Raw genomic sequence first — 20,332 nt, 5'->3', positions numbered from 1 at the left:
GTTCAAGGATAATGGAAGATTCTTAATCACAAATCAATCAAAACATTTTCCACATATATCAAATTTCTAGTGTATAAAATTATGACAGAAACTTGAATATCGTAAATTTTGTGTATCCAATTTAGTAGTTACCCAAACTATTGACTCATCAACTTAAAACAAAGAGAATGGAATCAGCTCTAAAGTTTCTTACCCGCTTCCATGAATAAAAGATGATGAATTTCTTAACCACATAGCATCACTGATAATGAAACATGGTTTCTTATGTGAATGTCGAAAATGGTTTGGGTCAAAACGCTTTAAGGATGATAAAAAGTAGAAAGCTACTATCAATAATTAGTCACAAGTAAAGGTGGAAGAGTTGTAGTCAATAGGTACTGAAAAGCTTGACTAGATACAAAAATGCTGTAATGTAAATATCACTATGTTGCAACATTGTTTAAAATAGCTTATAAAAAAGCTGTAATATTTGTATTTACTCAAGCAATATTTATTTTCTTAACACTCGTATATGTAGTAACTATTCTGATATGGTAATGATGTTAACACTTGGCTACCAATCGATATGATGTTTAATATTGGAAAATGTGGCATTTCAGCTTGTGTATGCTATTATGGTATATATATATATATATATATATATATACACATAGACACTATTTTGTTTAAAGACTGGAGTAACTTTCAGCTAGAGGTGGATCGTTGCAACTGGAACTGCCTCGTCACTAAGTTCTGTAACTGAAGTGGTTACGTCACAGTGACAATAAAAAAGTAAAAGGTTCCACTGGAACTGTAACGACAACGTGAACGGCTTGGCACACCTCTACTTTCAGCCAACACTGCACTTCGGTGATCACATCAGTAGACCTGAGAGCTGTGTAGAGGAGAGTTTTAATACTGGTTAGTGTTAGAAAAGGATGGCACTATCATGATTAATGAATTAGCAAGTGACCTTGGTTTGCAATAACAGCATACGAGAAGAGCCATCCGACATGCTATTCCGTTGGTTGCCATGGTTCTGCAACTAACTAAATATTTTATTAATGTATAACACTCAATTAACTATCAATAGTTTTTTATTTGTTTCATAATGTTACAATTGGTTTTTAAATGTTTGGTTTATCCTATAACATAACATACACACATAAAAGATTGATTTTAATTGGTAACTTTCAAAGTGATACCAGATATATGATGTTGACTTAGTAATAATTTATTTTTTGTAATTGCTTTAAATAATTAACTGTCAATTTAAATAATGGTTATGATAATGTCTTTATTGTCACCTATATACATTTTCGCTCACCGTCATTATCTTCTGTACCTTTTCATGGCATGCCTATAAGTACAGGTCTAGGCCTGCTTCAATTCCTAGGAATAATATCTTCATTTAGGTCTATATTCATTACACCCCCTAATTCGGTTCCCAATTCATCAACAGCAACTTAAATTCATCCAAATTTGTATTAAGGCCTACATTTTGGAACTCTTTTTGAGCAAAGCCTATATTATTTGTTCCAGCTATAATTGTTGAACAACATAAAATAATTATGTTTAGTTTAATAAAGATAAATAATAAGAAAAAAAAAAAACACAAAATGAATGCCTATGTAAACTGAACACTGACTGTAGATATGGTTTACTAAACACACTCTGCATTGCACATCTAAACCTAATCACAATATAATAATTACAATTGTAGTAAGTAATAAGTTGAAACGTAATCAAAATAAACTGGAATAAACACAAAGATGATGTAAACAGGACCGGCACAATTCAATAACCAGCCGGCTGATTCGCAGGCACAACATTGGCAGCTCCCAGCTGGATCGTGAAAAAATTTGATGAAATATATCGATTTTATTTCAGTGCTAGAAATTTACTGCTCATTTAATTCTCTACTATATAATATGTGATTCAAATAATTATAAAATCGGAAATTACAGAAAAAACCGGAATTACTTAGGAAATGTACTTATTTCTATCAAGTGTCATGGATCATACTGAGTACGTCAAAGCAAATACAAAGCGAAAATTGGCAGACATATTGGTATACTGAGTATACCAAAATTCGTTAAAGGGTTAGTGTAAGGCATAACATTTTATAAAGATAAATTAGCACTATTCAAAAATAGTTGCTTGAATATGATATTTAACAACAATATTACAATCTACGATACAATACAGTCGATTTGGCAAAAAAATACCCCAGTCACTACGATCCTGTGGATCTATTGTGACTCAATCCTGATATTTAGTCAACCCAGGTCATCTTGAGATTTTTGATAAACCTTAAAATGTTCCTAAGAGTTCAAGTTCTATCTCAGCAGGTTTTAGAGGTAAAGATTTTTTCACCTAATCAGGGCACTAACAGATTATGTGTATAACAATCTCCTTGGACTCCATGCAGAAACGACATTTGTCCAAATCCGAGGTACCCATCTCATAAATGTGGTAGTTAAGTGAAAAATATCCAGTGAAAACATTGGAGAATAATCTGATGTCCGATCTTCCAAGTCTAAGAATAGCTTTACTGTCTATCTATAAAGGATCTATGACAGCTATCACTTGTCTCAGCCCTTGGATATTTTCCAGTTAGAGAGAAGTCTCTGCAGCCTCCCATTTTTTAACAGTATTTATGACTTCATACTTAGCCAAGTGGTTCTTGGCCTTTGAGTTACAACATGGTTCTAACTCTCGTCAAACTGTCTGCCGTTACATTCCCTTCAATCCCCTCATGCTCCGGTACCCACAATCAGGGTAACAGTGTTTTGGGTAGCCAGAGCTTTAAGTAGTATTAGACAGTCTCAAACCAACATGTACACAAAAGGACAGTTGCAGAGAGATCTCAGTGCAGCTTGACTGTCCAATAAGATATAGATCTTGGCATCCTTCAGATTTCTTGATAAGTTGAAGCCTGCACACAGATGAATTGCACGTATTTCTGCTTGGAAGACGGCCTTAGAAGACCAGAATTTGACACCTAGACCCTCTCCATCTCTCCATGATCCATTTGTGTACCAGATCTGTGCTGCTTTCTCAAAAAAAGATTTGTAGAATCCCATTTATGTTGCATTATTTGTTTTGTTTGATGGCATAGACACCTTCACTGAAGAAACCTGTCCTGTGCAGATGTTACCAGAAATAACCATGACTGATAATTTATCTAACTTCTCTACTGTGACTCCATGTTTAGCGAAAGAAGGGATTTTGAAAGAGCAACATAAGGGTCTTTGATGAGTGTTTTTCAAAAGCACTGGATAGGGTAGAGATGTCAGTTTTCGGTGTTTAGCCCTGGCAAGAAATTATATCTTATCCCTGTTTAATCCTGACTGTATATCTTATGGCCAAAAAAATCATGCCACAGATTGGATCATCCGGTCCATTTAGGTGTCTTGAGTCCCCTGTGCCAGTGTGTCTGTCTTTTCATTTCTGAAGATTCCCAGATAGCCTGGATCTCATCTGAGTGCTAGATGGTTACATGATGCAAGTTTGAATCTCCTTGCATACAAGTTTAAAACAGATCTGGCATGTACTGACTGCTCTATGTGCAACTAGGGGTTGTATAGAAAGCTACGGTGTTGGAAGATTGAGCCTAGGGAATAGTAATAGCACAATCTAACTTCTGTCCTGACTGCACTTTTATAAATACAGGTACTGTACTAATTACCACTATCTTAGACACTAAAGCATTAAAAAAAAACTATTTAAAAACTGAACACATGACATTGCTTACATCATTAACGTTAATTTTTGCTTTAGCTGATGTCTCCATGAAAGCACAGTTGAATGTGCGAGCCAGATTGATTCCCTGCTCCTTGCCGACCACTCGTTCTTCTTCTAAGTCACATTTGTTGCCCACCAGTACCATCGGTACATCATCAGTGTCCTGCAATAAAAATAATCACAATCTGGATATTCAAACTGTCAGGCCAAATAATATTTTACAATAGTGTTATTACACAATAAATACATTACTAACTGGTCTCTATAATAATGTATTTTTGTGGGTGTTTATAAAGTTTCATTGTTGATTTGTTAATTATGTACATTTTTAACTTAATATCCTTGAAGAACATGAGAAAGAAAATTTATATCAGTTCTCTAAACACAGTTTTTTTTATTAATTTTTTGACAGTGATAAAATATTCTAAATCTTATTCAAGTTTCAAATCATCCACCATTAATATGAGCAAGACAATTTATGGACTACGTCATTATGTCTTGATATTCCTAAACCTTGGTTTGAAATAATTGTAATTGATTATTACTGTAAAATTAACTTTTAATATCCTCCTGGATATTTTATCAAAGAACAGACATTAAAAAACACATTACAAAATATTTTGAGTATTGACTTTTCAATTTATATAAACACTGCTTCTTCATTAATCTTTTACAAAAAAAGATTTTGAAAGAAGTCATACTTCTCGGAAAAAATAACAATTTATGAACCCCATAAAAAATCCACAAACTGAATGTTAACGTAGTCTAGCATGTTGATGAAGTTCCATCACAAATAGCCTTGTCAAATTTGAGAGTACACAACAATTCTCAAAATGTTATAATTTAAAGTAGGCTAAAGTTATGAAACATTTAAGATTGATATTTGTTATACGAGGAATATGTAAAAAACTTAACAAACTTTGTCATTGTAACCTTATTAAATAAAATATCCAACATTTTTCTTTACCCAGTAAATTAAACTAGCTAGGACTGTAAAATATGTAACAATATTTAAAATTAGTTGTGAGTTACATTTTTCATTCTTGAAAATGTTACAACAATGGAATCAAGGTTATAAAAAAATAGTGAATAATTATTGTTGTATAGAAAATTTTAATATAAGAATCCAGCGAACTTTAATATAAAAATCTGTAACTCAAAACCTTGGAGTTTAGTTCAGTTATTCGATTTAAGGATAGGTTTTCACAGAAACAAACCATAATAAACACTTAGCACAGATGAAGGAAAAACAGCAAGTTTTGTTTGGTAATTAAAGTAATGAAATTTTCTGACTACTATAAGACAACCTTCTATGAGACCAAGACAATCTTCTATGAGACCAAGTAGGCTATATAAAAATTATTTGGGATGCTCTATACTGAATTATCTGATATAGACCAATATTTAACTGAACAGAGCAACCTATCACTGGTCCAAAAGCAGCTAAACTTGCCAATGTCTCTTCTCTTGTTAGTGAGTCTGTGATATAATTCAGTGAAAAAAAAATCAACTTTCATTTATTTATTAACATTATGGCTTTATTTAAAATGAATGAGAGGTAAAACTCTCATACTACTTCAACATAGAATGTTCATATCCATTTTCACATCAGGTGAGAGTTAAAAATTTAATTTAAACTACAAAGATGGTGGTAGTAATGTATAGAAGGCGATGAGTGGATGTTTTACAGCAAGTACTACTGAACTGATACATTACATAAACAATATTTAGTTGTAAAAATATTATGTTTTTTTTTTTAGGATAACAAGGACTGTGAATAATCTTGATTTGATTTCAGCAAACAAAATTGCATGATGTGAATATTGTATAAAGCATTGATACAAACACAGTATATAGCTTGCTATGCACTACAGAGAGGAGTTGTACGAAGAATTATGTGTTGTGCCAGATAAGTGGTAGTGAAGGCAAGAATATCACAGACACACACACTTGCTACCCTACGATCTCTTGCTTGTCAGTCGGTTAGTATTAGAATGAATTCTACTGATTACAGTGAGTTTTTTTTTATGTTGAAGATATTTACCAATCCTTTAATGGGTTTAAACCTTTAGATACAGGCAAAAAAATCCGAACTCATTTGAAGAATTATGCATTGTTTTTAAAGATATGATTGTAACTCAGTAATTTGAGACAGTGATAGTAAAACGCAATTCTCTGTCATTTCATATTTATATTATTTCATAAAGGTACAAAGTATCGTTCAACTTTTGTTTTATTTTTACTGTAAAAAGTAAAAGTAAATTTAAAAAATATTATTCCTATGCTCAGTAGGCACTAAGCTGTGGTATTTCTCCTTATAGTTAATGTGACTAGAATGACTAGTTAAAGTGATCAATGCAATTGAAAATCCCCCACTTGTGAAGTGCGTTCAGCAATTAGGGTTTTAGGGTTTCCTTGGCAAAAAAACTACAAACAGATTGCAATCAACCAACTTTGTGATGTTTAAGGGAGTGGAATAATAAATGAAAGCAGAGTGAGACAATAGTGTATTGACATTAGAAATCGCTGCACCAACGTTCACATGAGGATCTTGGCAGTTGTTTTTCAAAGAAAAAAATAAAGGCTTGCTGCATCGCTGACTTTCCTTGAAGACTACGATAAACAAGGTAATGAACTTCTCTATCATATAACTGGTGATGAAACATGAGTGAAGCATGTTAATTGTGAGATGAAAAAGCAGCCTATACAATGGGGGACACAAAGACCCAAGAAAATATCTTCAAACTGATAAGAGTGTTTTTCTGGTTGATTTCCTAGAACAAGGCTTGACAGTCAATGCAGATATGTTATTGTGAAACACTGCAGAAACTACAGCGGGAGATACAAAAGAAGTATCGGTGAAAACTGAGTACAAAACTTTTGTTTCTTCAGGGCAATACACGTCCACACACACACAGCTCTTTCCTGCAATGAAGACCTGACATGCCACAAAGTCCTTTCATAATGATAATCTAAAAACTTTTGAAATCATGATTTTCCAAACCAAGCGTATTCACTTCTGTTGGTATTGGAATCCAGTGTAAAGCGCCACGTTACAAGGTATCCCTAGTACAAATTCCAAAACATTATAAAATTTAACACATAATCCATGCTTGGTTTTCTGGAGCCCGAAATTCATGTATAATCCACACTTTTTTAGGACAGAGCGGTAAGCGGTGGGTGGTGAGCGTTAGAGAGGTGTTTAATGAGACATTAAAGTTTGTATTGCACATATCTGTATAATTTATCTGTTTCACATATCTGTTTCATTCTCTGGAATGCTCAATACTGGCCATGACAAGACATGAGCAGCAGGGCAGTACCACATGATGTCGTTGACCTTCCGCCAACTCCAGACATTACATTTTTCTCCTGCCGCTCAGCTCTTAACACATTCTGTCATTGCTGTGCATTATGTTGGATTCCCTTCTCGACTTTACTTCTTGTCGCAAATCCACTATTTTCTTCTCCAAAAGGTCTTAACAAGCCTAGTAAAAATTCCAACTGACAATCTAGTTTGGTCAGAAAACCGGGTTACATCTGAATATGACAATATTCACTGAACTGAACTCTGAGCCTGTTTATAGGGCAAACACTCTACATTTTGGGCCTGTGCAATCTAACACATCTTTTCAAAATGCTATTTTTACTCAAGAATAAGAGTTGGACAACTCCATCTGAAACCCCTTTGGTGGCTGAATAAAACTTAAATACAATTGAATCTGGATGATTCGAATTCTTCTTTAATTAGAATATTTATTTTCATCCCTAGCATTTTATATCTAAACAATGCTAATAAACCGTGGATAATTTGAATTTAATTTTGGATAGTTTGAATTTTTAAAGTGCCAAATTAAGGTAAATTAATTTCATTTCACAAATAGTTACAAATTCATCAGAAAATACCAACCAGTGGAAACAAGATTTAGAACAGACGATACAGGACACATACCCAAAGGATATTTTTAATTTAGACAAAACTGGTCTATTTGATGAATGCACGCCTAACAAAACACTTTCATTTAAAGATGAAAAATATCACGGATGGAAGTTAAGCAAGGAAGTGACAATTTAGGTAGGTGCAAATATGGACAGTTCGGAAAAGCTGCCTTTATTAATGATAGGGAAATCTGCTAACCCCCGATGTTTTAAGAATGTAAAGTCGAAACCGATCGAATATGTGAACAGCTCAAATGCTTGGATGACAAGCAATCTTTTTGAAAAGTGGCTGATCAAATTAGATAAAGTTTATAAAAGAAAAGTGAAAGGTTATTGTTTTTATGGACAACTGCACAGCTCACAACACCATTACTTTAACCCTCCGGCTGGCGCGCATTTGAGCCTTGACTGGCACCCTGTTTTGAAGCTTCGTGCATAGTTTTTAATTTTTTATCCTGTACAATTAATTATTGGAGAAAACACAAAAGTGTTATACATCAAATTACTCTGCAGAATATGTTGTACAGTATAAACATAATTATAATTTGACTTACATGAATAATGGTGGATGTTTGATGGTCAGAACTCAAAACTTTTATTTTTCAAAAAACACTTTTTTATATTATGCCATTAAAAAAAAACTCAAAATTAATTTTATTTAAAAATTTAAAATCTGCATAATGTTCACTTAATTATGCACAAAAAGAAAATACATAGTTATAAACACTTTAATTTACAAATAAAATTACAATTGAAAAAAACAAGACTATATACAAGCACTAACAGTTGCCGAGTCGCGTCACGCGGAAGTAGTCGGGAGATTTTAGCGGCCAGTAAAATAACAAATATTCATATATATATAAAAGTGAATACATTATTAGAAGGCTTGGGATCTTGTGATTAAAGTGATATAACTTTTATTCAATTCGAGCGGTAATTCTCGGAACTATGACGTAATTAGTAGACGATGTTTAATGAGTCGCATATTACGACTCTGCCAGTTCACGGCGGGAAAAAATGAGTCGTAATTTACGACGTTGCCAGCCGGAGGGTTAATGGAAATTGTGAAAGTTGTTTTTTCCCAGCAAACATTACCTCTGTTGTCCAGCCCATGGACCAGGAAATAATAAGAAACTGTTTTAAAAAAACCGACAAGGATAGTTTTAACGATAACGGAAGCTGTTCCTTCTGCCGATGGATGGGAGGATGTAGTATCCGTCCCTAAGGCCATTACTTACAAAGATTTTCTCAACGTAAACGCAGCTGTGTGTGGAGAGCAAAAAAAACTCAGGCGTTTTTTTTGAGAGCAGACACAATGTTAGTGACTTACTTTGACTCTTTGAATATGCTAGAATCTTTTGTGATGGCAGATAAGCTTAATTCTAGGAAACAGGCCAAAATTTTATCTTTTTTTGAAAAACAATAGATTTTTATGGCTAGCGTTAAATGTTTAAACAGCTGTCTTATTTTTTAGTTCAATATCTTGTTCTTAGTGCCAGTAAATACGCATTTATTTTGTGCAGCATTTCGGTTATTTAGGACAAATAAATAATTAACTGGGACTGTATATCATTGGTTTCATATGGGTTTTGCTGCTTTGTGATAACTACTGTATAATCTTAAGAATCAGCGTAATCAGTAAGTTATATACAAATACAGCACAGTACTTTATCTTCTTTTTTCAAACAAAATATGTAGTAAAGTATTTTACTCTCTTTGAAACTCATGTCTTTATTTTAATAGTCTGCTAAGTCTTTTGTCAATGTTGTACAAAGTTAAGTTGGTAGCCTGTATCAGTTCATATGTTGCAAAACGTACTGTATTTTTAAAGGTTAGTAAAGAAATGTTACTTTGTATCATACATTTTTATACTGTAAGTTAGTTCTGTTTTATGATTACTGTATTTGAATCCTTATAATTAGCATCTGTTGATGAATTTATACCTTTAGAGTGTCAATTTAATAAAGAGGTTTAATTCACAATGTGAAGTTTTAATGTTTTGGCCCCATTCTTTAGAATGGTTTTAATTCAAATTTTTGGATAGTTTGAAGTTTATTACCGGTCCCTTGAGGTTCGAATTATCCAGGCTCCACTGTACACAAACACCTCTTGTATTATGTCCACAAACGCTCTGCCATTCTGTTGCTTTACCACTTACACCTTACTGCTCGTATAGTTGCCAAGGTCGAGACGATCGATTGGCAGATTTGAATTAATTGTCCAATGGATTGTTATGTGTTCGAGAGGCTTGTCGCAACACTGCCGTAGAACTAACCAAAGTAAACTTCACTAGAAAAGTAAAGACGACCGCTGATTAACCGTTGTCAGGTGGGGCTCGTGAGATTGACCAGGTCCTGTTTCAAGGAGCTGTCAAATTATTTCTTGATTTCCTATGTTCTTAAAGACAGAAAAACTGTTTTTCAGATTTTCCCAATTGTACAGGAAGATTCCCGACATTCCCAGTTTTCCTGATAGGGTGGCCACCCTGTTTTACTATGAAGCTGTTAATATTTGCTTCTTTTAAGTTACACCTCTCACTTTACTTATCCATTCTTCATAATTACACAAAATTATATTTCTAAAAGATTCTTTTATTATCTAGTACTGCTAAGAGAAAGACCCCCAGGCCTGTGGTTAGCTATGTTAACTAATTGGAAAACAAAGATTTACCTTTGAGATATTTTGTATACATATGTATAACCAATTATTTCAGCCATTTATAACTTACCTTAACTCTTAAAATTTGTTCCCGTAAATCCTGTAGGTCATTAAATGTAGACTGAGCAGTTATGGAATAAACAAGAACAAATCCTTGGCCATTCTTCATGTAAAGATCCCTCATGGCAGTGAACTGCTCCTGTAACAATAATTACAATTCAGTAAAAAAGTCATTGATATTTAAATTATTTCATTTTAAACTCAATATTTTTATATTGACCAGATTAAAATAATTTTTTATATACCTAATACAAAATCATAGATTAAATTTGATATATGTATTCACTGTAAGCTGCTAAACATGCATGAAGTGTCTAATAAAACATGCTAAGTGAGATTTTTAACCCTCAAAGGTCTAAACAGAATATTATATTCATTGTGCGGTTACATAGACCCATTGCACATAATAAATGTTGACGAATATAATTAATATTATAATGAATAATAACAATTCCACCGATTAAACATTATTTTGTTTGGCCATGTAATATTACATAAGTTATTATTCTGCGATTGACCAAGGTATTTTTATTGTAATTGATCAATCAGTATTTCCTTATCTTCTAAATATCTGAAATATTAAATTACACTAAACTTATATGATTTTAATACTACATTTTGAAAGTTTTATGCGTTAAAGAAAATGAGATACACAATTTTAAGATGGCTTTATTTACAGGAGTCTGACAACTATAGATAGGATGATCTAACAGTTGATGAACAAGTCATTATCTGAGTGATGTAGAATAGATAAGCCATTGTTAAAAGTGTACATCATAAATAAGATTAGATCATTGTTTCAACAGTTGGTTGCCAAATAATACACTAAAACTTGTTAAAGTTTATAGTTATTTCTATAATAAGGAATTGATGTTAAGAATAATCAAAACCTACTTTTAGTAATAACTTAAATGGAAGAATCACAGAAGCAAAACAGTTTCTTGTATTCAATGCTGTGGTTTTTTTAAGGTTTCAATAATTTAATATTGATGTCGCGGTTCTTACACTTTCTAAACAAGTGAATGAATTGTTCATTATTTTGAAAAGCTACCAGTAAATGTATGTATTAAAATTTATTTATTTGCCAAAAATTGCATAAAGTTTACATGCTTGAAAAGAAATTCGCTATCTTTTCCTTTGGAACAGTCATTTAAGTTTTTGTTAAATCATTTCAATGAATTGATCCCATTTCAGACTGAATTCTATCCTGCCTGAATCAGTCAGTATACATCTATACATCTACTAACTTGTAATTTACTATAATGATACAGAAATCCAACTGAGTCGCAAACTTAGGTCATTTAATGTACAGTACATGTAAAATTATATTATTCCATATATTATAGAATACAAAGTGTACTGTATACTCAGATAGTTCTTAATGCAGTCTTGAATGGTGCAGAATAAAACAGTTAAATACCTAAAACCTCTTATGCTGAAAGTCCAAGAGAAAGCACTATATCTAGCAAATAAACTAAAGGTGAAGTTAAACATATTTTTATTCGTTGATTACTTTTGTTGTTAATTTAAAACTAAACCAAATCATGATCCTTCCTTCAGTTATTGATAACACACTGGTAGGGATCTTCAAGTAAGAAAAGATAAAAGTGCTGCTTACACATCTTGCAGAAGAAATACACAAATTAAAAGTGGTACAAAAAGTTACACATTCACTAACAAACATGTGTATTTTTAATGTTTTTTTTTATATTAAGAATAAGGCCAACAAGACCTCTAACAGCTCAGGCAAGTTTTGATGATAGAGACACTAGTGGAAAGATACTAAGGGACTAATGTTGCTGCAAAACACTGACATCCATTACTGATAGAGGATTATCTTAGCCAAGATACAGATAAATGCACCCACATATTGTGTTGTATGTGCCCCATAAGAAATAAGATAAAAATGTTGGTGAAGCTGGTGCTATGTGCAATACCATCTTCCAGCATGTGAGAAAAAGAGCTGCCAGTGTATTTCCAATGTACTTATACCAACTGATAAGAGAACTGCCAATGATGTAAGTATATTAAATGTAGTGTCTCAAAACAATGTTTACATTTTTTTTAATTATTATAAAAACTGGATACCTACATCAATTAATAATTCAAAACAAACCTTTATAAAATTTAACAATTTTTGTCATCTATACCAATTAACCCATTATATGATTAAAGTTTAGTTGTTTTTTTAAATATTTGTATCAATACGTTTTGAAGTGTTACTCAAAGTCTAACAATGTGCAAAAGGTTTAAAGTCATTATAAATAGAATTTGGAAAACAACTGTTAAGAGTAACATTTTATAGAAAGTTTTAATAAAGTTTTAAAAGCTAATAACTAAAACTGAAAGCCATTTATCCAACAATTTCTATATGTATGAAATGTAGTCAGTCCAGAGAAGCAAATAAAATGGTTCTGTGTCAAGTGTGTAGCAAAGGAAAGATGTTGTGTTTTTGTTGTTTGGTCAGATGAAGCGACCTTTAAACTTATTGAAACAATGAAGACATATCTGTATTTACTGGACTAATCCATGTCCACTTAATTTAACATAAACCTGTAAATTTACCAGGCCTAGCACTATAGTGTATTCGAATTTCAAGAGAATAAACTAAGCTAATTCTCACATAATTTTTATCACTAATTATAAGGTAATTATTGAAACTATCACTCATTTAATGTATTTACAAATTATAAAAACAAGATTATTCTTGGTATAGCAACTTTGATAATAATAAAAAAAGTGTGGTTTCAACTAGATGCAGCTTAACCACACTATCATTACAAGGTGCATAGATTTCTTGGCAACATGTTTTCCCAACCAATGCAATGGATCGAATAAAGAGATATCCAGAGAGTACACTAATTGGCATGTTATGAAAAGAGTAAGCACAGGGCCAAACCAAGATCACTGAAGCTGCTGATTAAAAATGATTTGAACGCATTATGAATGAAATGTAATTTCAACACAATCCCTTTAGATACAGCACATTTAATTTGTTATTTGGATTCAACCATCGTCTTAGATTTACTGTCTTAAGACTGGTTTTATTAAACTTTTATAAGCTTAATCTTTAAAACAAAACAACAATGACACAAATAACTGATTTCTTTGATAAAAAGAAAACAGTACAAAATTATATATCTTTTTAATACACTACATACTTAACGTCATACCCTGCTCTAAATACTCCAGAGGCTACCAAAAGTGCCAGTGTAAACCTCCATGCCAAGTTTCTTTTACTCATTACGATCAAAAGTAGTTTACAAAAAATAATAATATTTACTCATTTTGGCATGCTATAATACATCTTAAAATTGTATCCCGGTTGTTATAGAAATTAAATGACAACTATATCAAAAAGCTTTTATGTCTAATAAAGATTTTTTATTTTTCCGGTATAGGAGAAACAAGTCAAAACAGTCCAATAAATAATAATGGTGTATTTATTTTACTCTCTGTTTAGTGAATGTTGGAATACAGAATAAATGCTTTATCATTGGCAGAAATCCTGCAAACTACTTGTATATTTAACTTTTTGTAATACCACATTACAAAACTAGGTCAAATAATAAGTATAGATGATAAGAATGATCACACAACACAGTGAGGTCACAGACCACAAGTATGACCACAGTCACTGCTGATGTCGCATTCAATCATATCTCTGCCTCCATTTGTTTAACTTCTAAAACTCAATCAATGTAATTCTGACATTATCAAAGTTACGTACTATAGATAGTAGGATATATGATATTAAGCATTCAAGTAAAAAATGCTAAAAACACAATCTTGCTTAGTTCACTGTGGTTACAAGCTTTTATTAGACAAAAGATTTAATGTTAGAAGCTTTCACAATAAAAACAAAATAAAAGCTCAGAATATAAATAATTGTTTAAAGAACTAAAGAGTTTATGGTATTGGGTTCAGTTTTAAAGTGCACAAGATACAAACATATTAATACCATAATCTTAGCAGTTTAGGCTACTAATAAAAGCTTAATCATTCTTTGAAAAGTGCACAGTTATATTCCAAGTGATGTGAAGGGGAGTGAACAGAACTCAAAAATCTTTCTCAGACGAGTCATGATAATAAAAGAAGGTATTTTATTAGTTTACAATGGCAATAAAATATGAAATGAATTAAAATATAAATCAAAGTAATCTACTTTAGGAAAAAGTCACAATAAAATTATCTAATGCTTTTTTTGAAGCTCTTTAAGTGAGGTTCTTCTGAGCTATGTGCTCAGTATATGTTGATCCGATTTGGCTTATTTTGGGCTTTCTTGGTGCCAATAGTCCTTGGTGTTATTATTGTGGCCTTGCATGGACCATTTGAGACATCAACATTACATTAAAATAACCTTGATTTTGAAATGATACAACATATTGCCTGTATCAAAAATTGGCAAAACCTATTGGTACTAATTGTACTGGCTATGTTATGTAGGAAACGAACAACAGCAATAATTCACCTGCTCTTCTCTGTCTCATAAAAAACTGTTTCAACGTCTCTATTTAGTTTCAACATCAAAATATCTGACAAAATAATTACATCAAATATTGACAATCCATTTCAAGCTGGCCTGTCTACAGTTATATTTACATATTGCTGGGTCTCAACTTACACTTGCCACGTATTTTTAAAGAACCACTACAAATAGGCATCGTGAATCTGCCATGACACATACTACTGATTCCCTGTTTCCCTCCTCGTTAATGCATTACTCTGAAATTTATTTGTAAAATAGTCATTACCTTATGTTGTATCATTTTAATTAACCTAATATTAATCTTCCCTGGATATTTCTGATTTCATATATATGGTCCGAAATAATATCAGGTTTGTGGGCCAATAACAATATGCACAACTATATACATTTAATCATGTTGAAAAACAGAACAAACGTACTGATAGCTATACACAATGTCACAAACTTTGTAATATTGGAAGGTGTGTAATTATTGCATTATATTATTTTTTTCTTCAAGATATAATTAAGCCATCTTGTAGCTGTGAGCATTTTAAATACTTTTAATTGATAATCACTGAAATATGTGTTTAAGAGCATGATTTACATTTAATGTGTACTTATTCTTCTTTGCAATTAAAAGTTGCATCTAATAAAAGTTTAACTATTTTTATAAAAACAGTATTTCAATTTATAAACACTCCTCTCATTGGATATCTTGCTTTAAAATGTTCTTAAAACTTTAACTCCATCAACAAAATTTGTTTATTTCAACACTTTATAGAGACATGCATCTGATTTACTATAAGTGTAGACTATAAATGTCTATATTATAAAAGTTTTCACACCAAATTATTTTTTAGATAGGATTTGTTTAAAAAATATATTGTATCCTTTTTAAGATCCGCCTAAGATAAAATTATTACCTTACTTTAACCACTGCAATGGTTTTATTCATTCTTATAATTGCACACTATTTTCAGTAAATGTTATGCTTTTTAAAAGCTCATTCTCATTTATCACTAGAAGTTTAACAAACATATGACTTATTATACAGTATTGTTTTCTGAAATTCTCATAATAATAATTATATATAATAAGAGGTTTTAAAAATATTTTAATACTTTTTACTGCCTTCAATTTTTACTGATCAAGATATTAGCATTTGTTTAGATCAACGCTCAAGGGACCAAAAAAATTCAAATTATCCAAGATTTTGAAAAATGTGGACTGCTATTATTGAGTAGGGAACATCAAGGAACTGATAAAAAAGTTAAAACTATCTGAAATTTCTAATTAAACATAAAATTAAAATTAAATTATCCAAGTTTTACTGTAGTACATTGTACCGTAGTCGTAATTATTTATGCTGAATCGCGGTAGGAAGTAGGCTCTTTGTTAACTAGACGCGGTGCGTGGACATTGTTTGTTGGTTGAGACCGGTCAATCAGCTGATCGTGTTATCTACGGTGATACGTTCCGAACCTGTTGGGTGGAGAGAGGGAGCGCAGTCTTGGAGTTTCCACGAGAAGGTGCACACGTCCTGTTGAGAAGCGGCAGCTCTTCCTCTAACCCTATAGTTTGGGATTTAGAGTAATTCTTTTATCGCGTGTAAATTTAATTCAAGTATTTAATTTTTCTTCTTTGCGTATTAAAATCCCTATCAGCCTCTGTAATCTTCAAAGTAGTAAGTCCCGTACCAGCGTTTAGTTAATATCTTTTATTTTTATACTGTTGTAATTAAAATTTCTAAAGTTTCCCATCTTACAGAGTCTGAGAATTAATTCAATTTTTTGAAGTATTGTGAATTAAATTTTGGTCGTAAAGTTAGTATCAAGTTTTGTGTTATATTGATTTTTTTGAATATTTTTAGAAGAGAACTTTTTATTTTATTTTGTTAATTTAAACCATTTTTGGAGAAGTATACATTTTTAGTTTCATTTTAATTTTAATTCATTTTTGATCAGACTCTTAATTAGATTTGTTCGATTGTGTGAAGTTTTGAAGAAAATCGAATCTAAAGTTTGTAAACTTTGTCAAATTTTGAGTGAACTTTAATCTCGGAATAAATCAAGTATTTCCGAAAAGTTGTTTTGATTTACGAAGTATTAGCTCCATATAAATTTAATATATGTACTATAATAACGGTACAACATAATCAAATGCAGCATCGGATATAAAAATTATATATTTGACTAACCTTAGTTTCTTTGACATAAAATTTGCTCATTAAGTAGCTATTTATAAAATTTTACCAACTCTCTTATCATACATTTCTCATCACACTGAAACCTGTATGACCGTAATGACATGAAATAATTGACACCAATTCATAACAGCTAGTGTAAACGTAATTGCAACAAATACCTAATTCATAGCTATAAAAAATGACAAAGTTAAAGAATGGTTTTAAAAGTAACTAAAATGATTAAATGATTCTTCTTCAATCATATAAAATCTGCATTAAAACACCAAAACATCCTAAATATTAAATAACAGCGAAGTTCCCAGATGACTTTTGAATGCCGAGTAATCATCATAAAGTTAAAAGTTTTTGTTTCTCCAGTACAGGAACGCCTTAAAGACTGCAAATATGGCATTCACCAGTTTAAAGAATGATGAAAATTCCCACCCCTCCTCCATAGTGTTGGTCATAAAGATTGAAAATCGCAAACATCGTCAGATTATTTTGATTTGGTTTTCATGGGTGACTGTTCCAAAAAATATGAGAGGTGAAAACAACTTCACACTAAATAGGATAATTAATTGAATGGATTAATTTAAAGATTTTCATAATGACACCAGAAAGTGTTTTCTGATCACCTAACTTACAGATCTCATTAAAATTATCATATTGAACATAACAAAATTCAGAGAGTAAAAACATATAAGTACCTAGATATCAATAATACCTATACTACAAAATCAAGTGGTGTTCTCATTGTCTCATCTAATGCACAATGAGAACACCTCTTCACATAGATTACACATAATTTTATCAAAACAATGATAAGAGTACATTTGAACTTCTTCGTCACAGACTTTTTTTTGAATCTCTTCAGATGAACATGACTAGATTCTAGGAGTCTTGTCTATGACAGCATTAGATTTCAGATACTACACTAAGAGGAAGGTGAACTGGAGCTATACTCAACATTCACATTGAATTAACTCTCCCCACCATAACTACGTTATGTGAAGTGAATGACCAAGAAATACTAATTGATACAGATATACAAACAGTCGATTTTAATGATGCAGATGGGTATTATATACCCCACATACTATAATGACCATATGCAAGAATAACTATGTTGGAGTTAAGCCTATATGGATATTGATAAGTTATTAAGTGTAGTGTTTAAACGTATAGTAGGTTAAGCTTATAAAACTGTTATAATTTTGTCAAAACAAATATAACATTGTATATTATTATATTTCAATAAACAGTATTCCCATGATACTAACTATCAGATACATTTGTTACATATTTCATTAATATTCATTCATATTTATTAAATTTTATTATTTTAGTTCACAGTTCACAGTTTTATTTATTTTTGTTATATAATAAATGTATGATTGTTATCTAGTTTTAACATAATTTTAATTGTTATTTTAAACAAATAACAAATTCTTTACAATAAATTAGAAAGAAAGTTTCCACTGCCAACAATACAAACATTTCACCGTACAACATAACAAGGGAAGTTAGCATACATTCTTTTGTCAATATACATACTTTATTACAACTCAGAATACTAGCAAAACACCTTTGAAATTGGTCAAATTTAAAAAAGAATTCCATGTCATGGGTAGGTACATAAAATTTCTAGTGTTCCTCAATCACCAGATTCATTTGAGTTTCTTGTTTACTTCAACTTTAGTCCAACTGTAAATTATATAAGTAATGAAATGAATACTTGAGAATGCTGACTGTTTATTAAAGATTTCACTTTTGTCCAAGGCAATAATATCAAAAGTGAAACTGCCTTTTGAATGATACCTTAACTTAAAAACTGTAATTTTAATTAGTTAAGTTCCATTTACTCTGCAACTAATCATATTATCGAAACCATACAGAAAAAACTATACGTTTTTGCTTCAAGTTTCAAAAAAATTACTTCAAATTTTCATAGAGCTTTTGCTGTATTTATGAATAAAATTAATACAATAACAAAACCATAGGATATCTATGGTTACTGAGAACCGGCTGTTTTGAAACAAACTAGTTTTACCCCATAAGAACAATGTTAAAATCTATGCATGGTTACACCTTTATTTATATTTATAGAATTATGAGAGATGTCTCATTTTAAAGGAATAACTAAGATGCATTCAAGCCTTTTTTTGGTGTTTCTCTTAAAATACATACATTTTGAATATTTAAATTATGAGTTACAATAAGGCTTGATATTTTTTCTGAACAACTAATAAAAATATTGTGAAAAACAGATGCTATAATAAATAAGCTTACTTCATCCATATCTGCTAAATAAAAAAGCCTTTACTTATTATAAAATTTTAATTTTTTCGGGTTCGCCATTTCCTAGATTTAACTTTGTCAGTAAACAACTAAGAAACCTTATTATTAAGTACCGGTACATAACTGACAAACATAAGCTTATTTTTATAATGAAGAAAACTTATTTATTTCTTCAAGAGAATTAAATTATATGAGATTTTTACAGACTGACCACAAATGAAAAAAGCTGAGAATTAAGTGTACCTTATAACAAAATTCTTACATACATAAAAACTAATGGCAGGCAATCAGTAAATTAATCAGAACAAACAACATTTAGTCAGAATTATGCTTTATATAACCTAATTGTGGGTTTCCTCTCTTTTTCTTGTTAATAACCAACAAAACTAGTAAGTAAGATGTTCAATATATTCAGTATATTCTCTATTAAAATAACCTCAAATTAGACCGTGTACTTATACAGTAACTTACAAAATGGCACTCGTCTCGTGGACTACAAACATTACAGGGAAACTAACTACTTGGAAATAAAGTGGGTAGAAGACCAAAAATGTCACTACTGAAAAAATATTAATAATTTCAGAAAATTCTGCTAACTGCCATGAGTGCTCTCATTTCACTAGTTAAAAACCTGCTACTTTCTGTACAAAGAACTTTTTCAATATTAGATACAGTAGAAGTCAGATTAATTGAGCTAAATGGGACTGGAACAACTTATAATGCAGAAAAACTTGGATAGTACAGATATTACAATCAAATATCTTAATTTACAGAAAAACCCAATAATTAATAAAAAATGTTATTTATATAACAAATTACGTGACTTATCACCCAGCTGCAAACAATAGACTTATTCTAGCCCCCGACCCGTTACTGCTCGAACTAACAATGGCCAGAAGAGCAATGCAAACAGCAGCACAGAGGTCTAGCCCCTGCACAAGTTACTAACTTTTATAAGACGTTAACTCAAAAGCTCAAGTAATCTGACTTCTACT

At 31.3% G+C, this 20,332-nt stretch overlaps 1 protein-coding gene across 1 annotated transcript in view; it reads right to left on the bottom strand.

Annotated features, from left to right (window-relative positions):
• The window catches only part of LOC124369099 (ras-related protein Rap1), a 33,782-nt gene that overhangs the window by 7,803 nt on the left and 5,647 nt on the right, over nucleotides 1-20,332 (bottom strand). Inside the window, exons 3-4 of the mRNA XM_046826839.1 lie at nucleotides 10,394-10,522; nucleotides 3,737-3,889 (exon numbers count right to left, since the gene is read on the bottom strand). Coding sequence (XP_046682795.1) covers nucleotides 3,737-3,889; nucleotides 10,394-10,522 — 282 coding nt within the window. The remainder of the gene's footprint in view (nucleotides 1-3,736; nucleotides 3,890-10,393; nucleotides 10,523-20,332) is intronic.

This window comes from Homalodisca vitripennis, chromosome X (genome assembly GCF_021130785.1).
Source record: "Homalodisca vitripennis isolate AUS2020 chromosome X, UT_GWSS_2.1, whole genome shotgun sequence".
In the NCBI taxonomy this organism is placed as follows: Eukaryota; Metazoa; Arthropoda; class Insecta; order Hemiptera; family Cicadellidae; genus Homalodisca; species Homalodisca vitripennis.
This window is presented reverse-complemented; position numbering and strand designations above follow the sequence as displayed.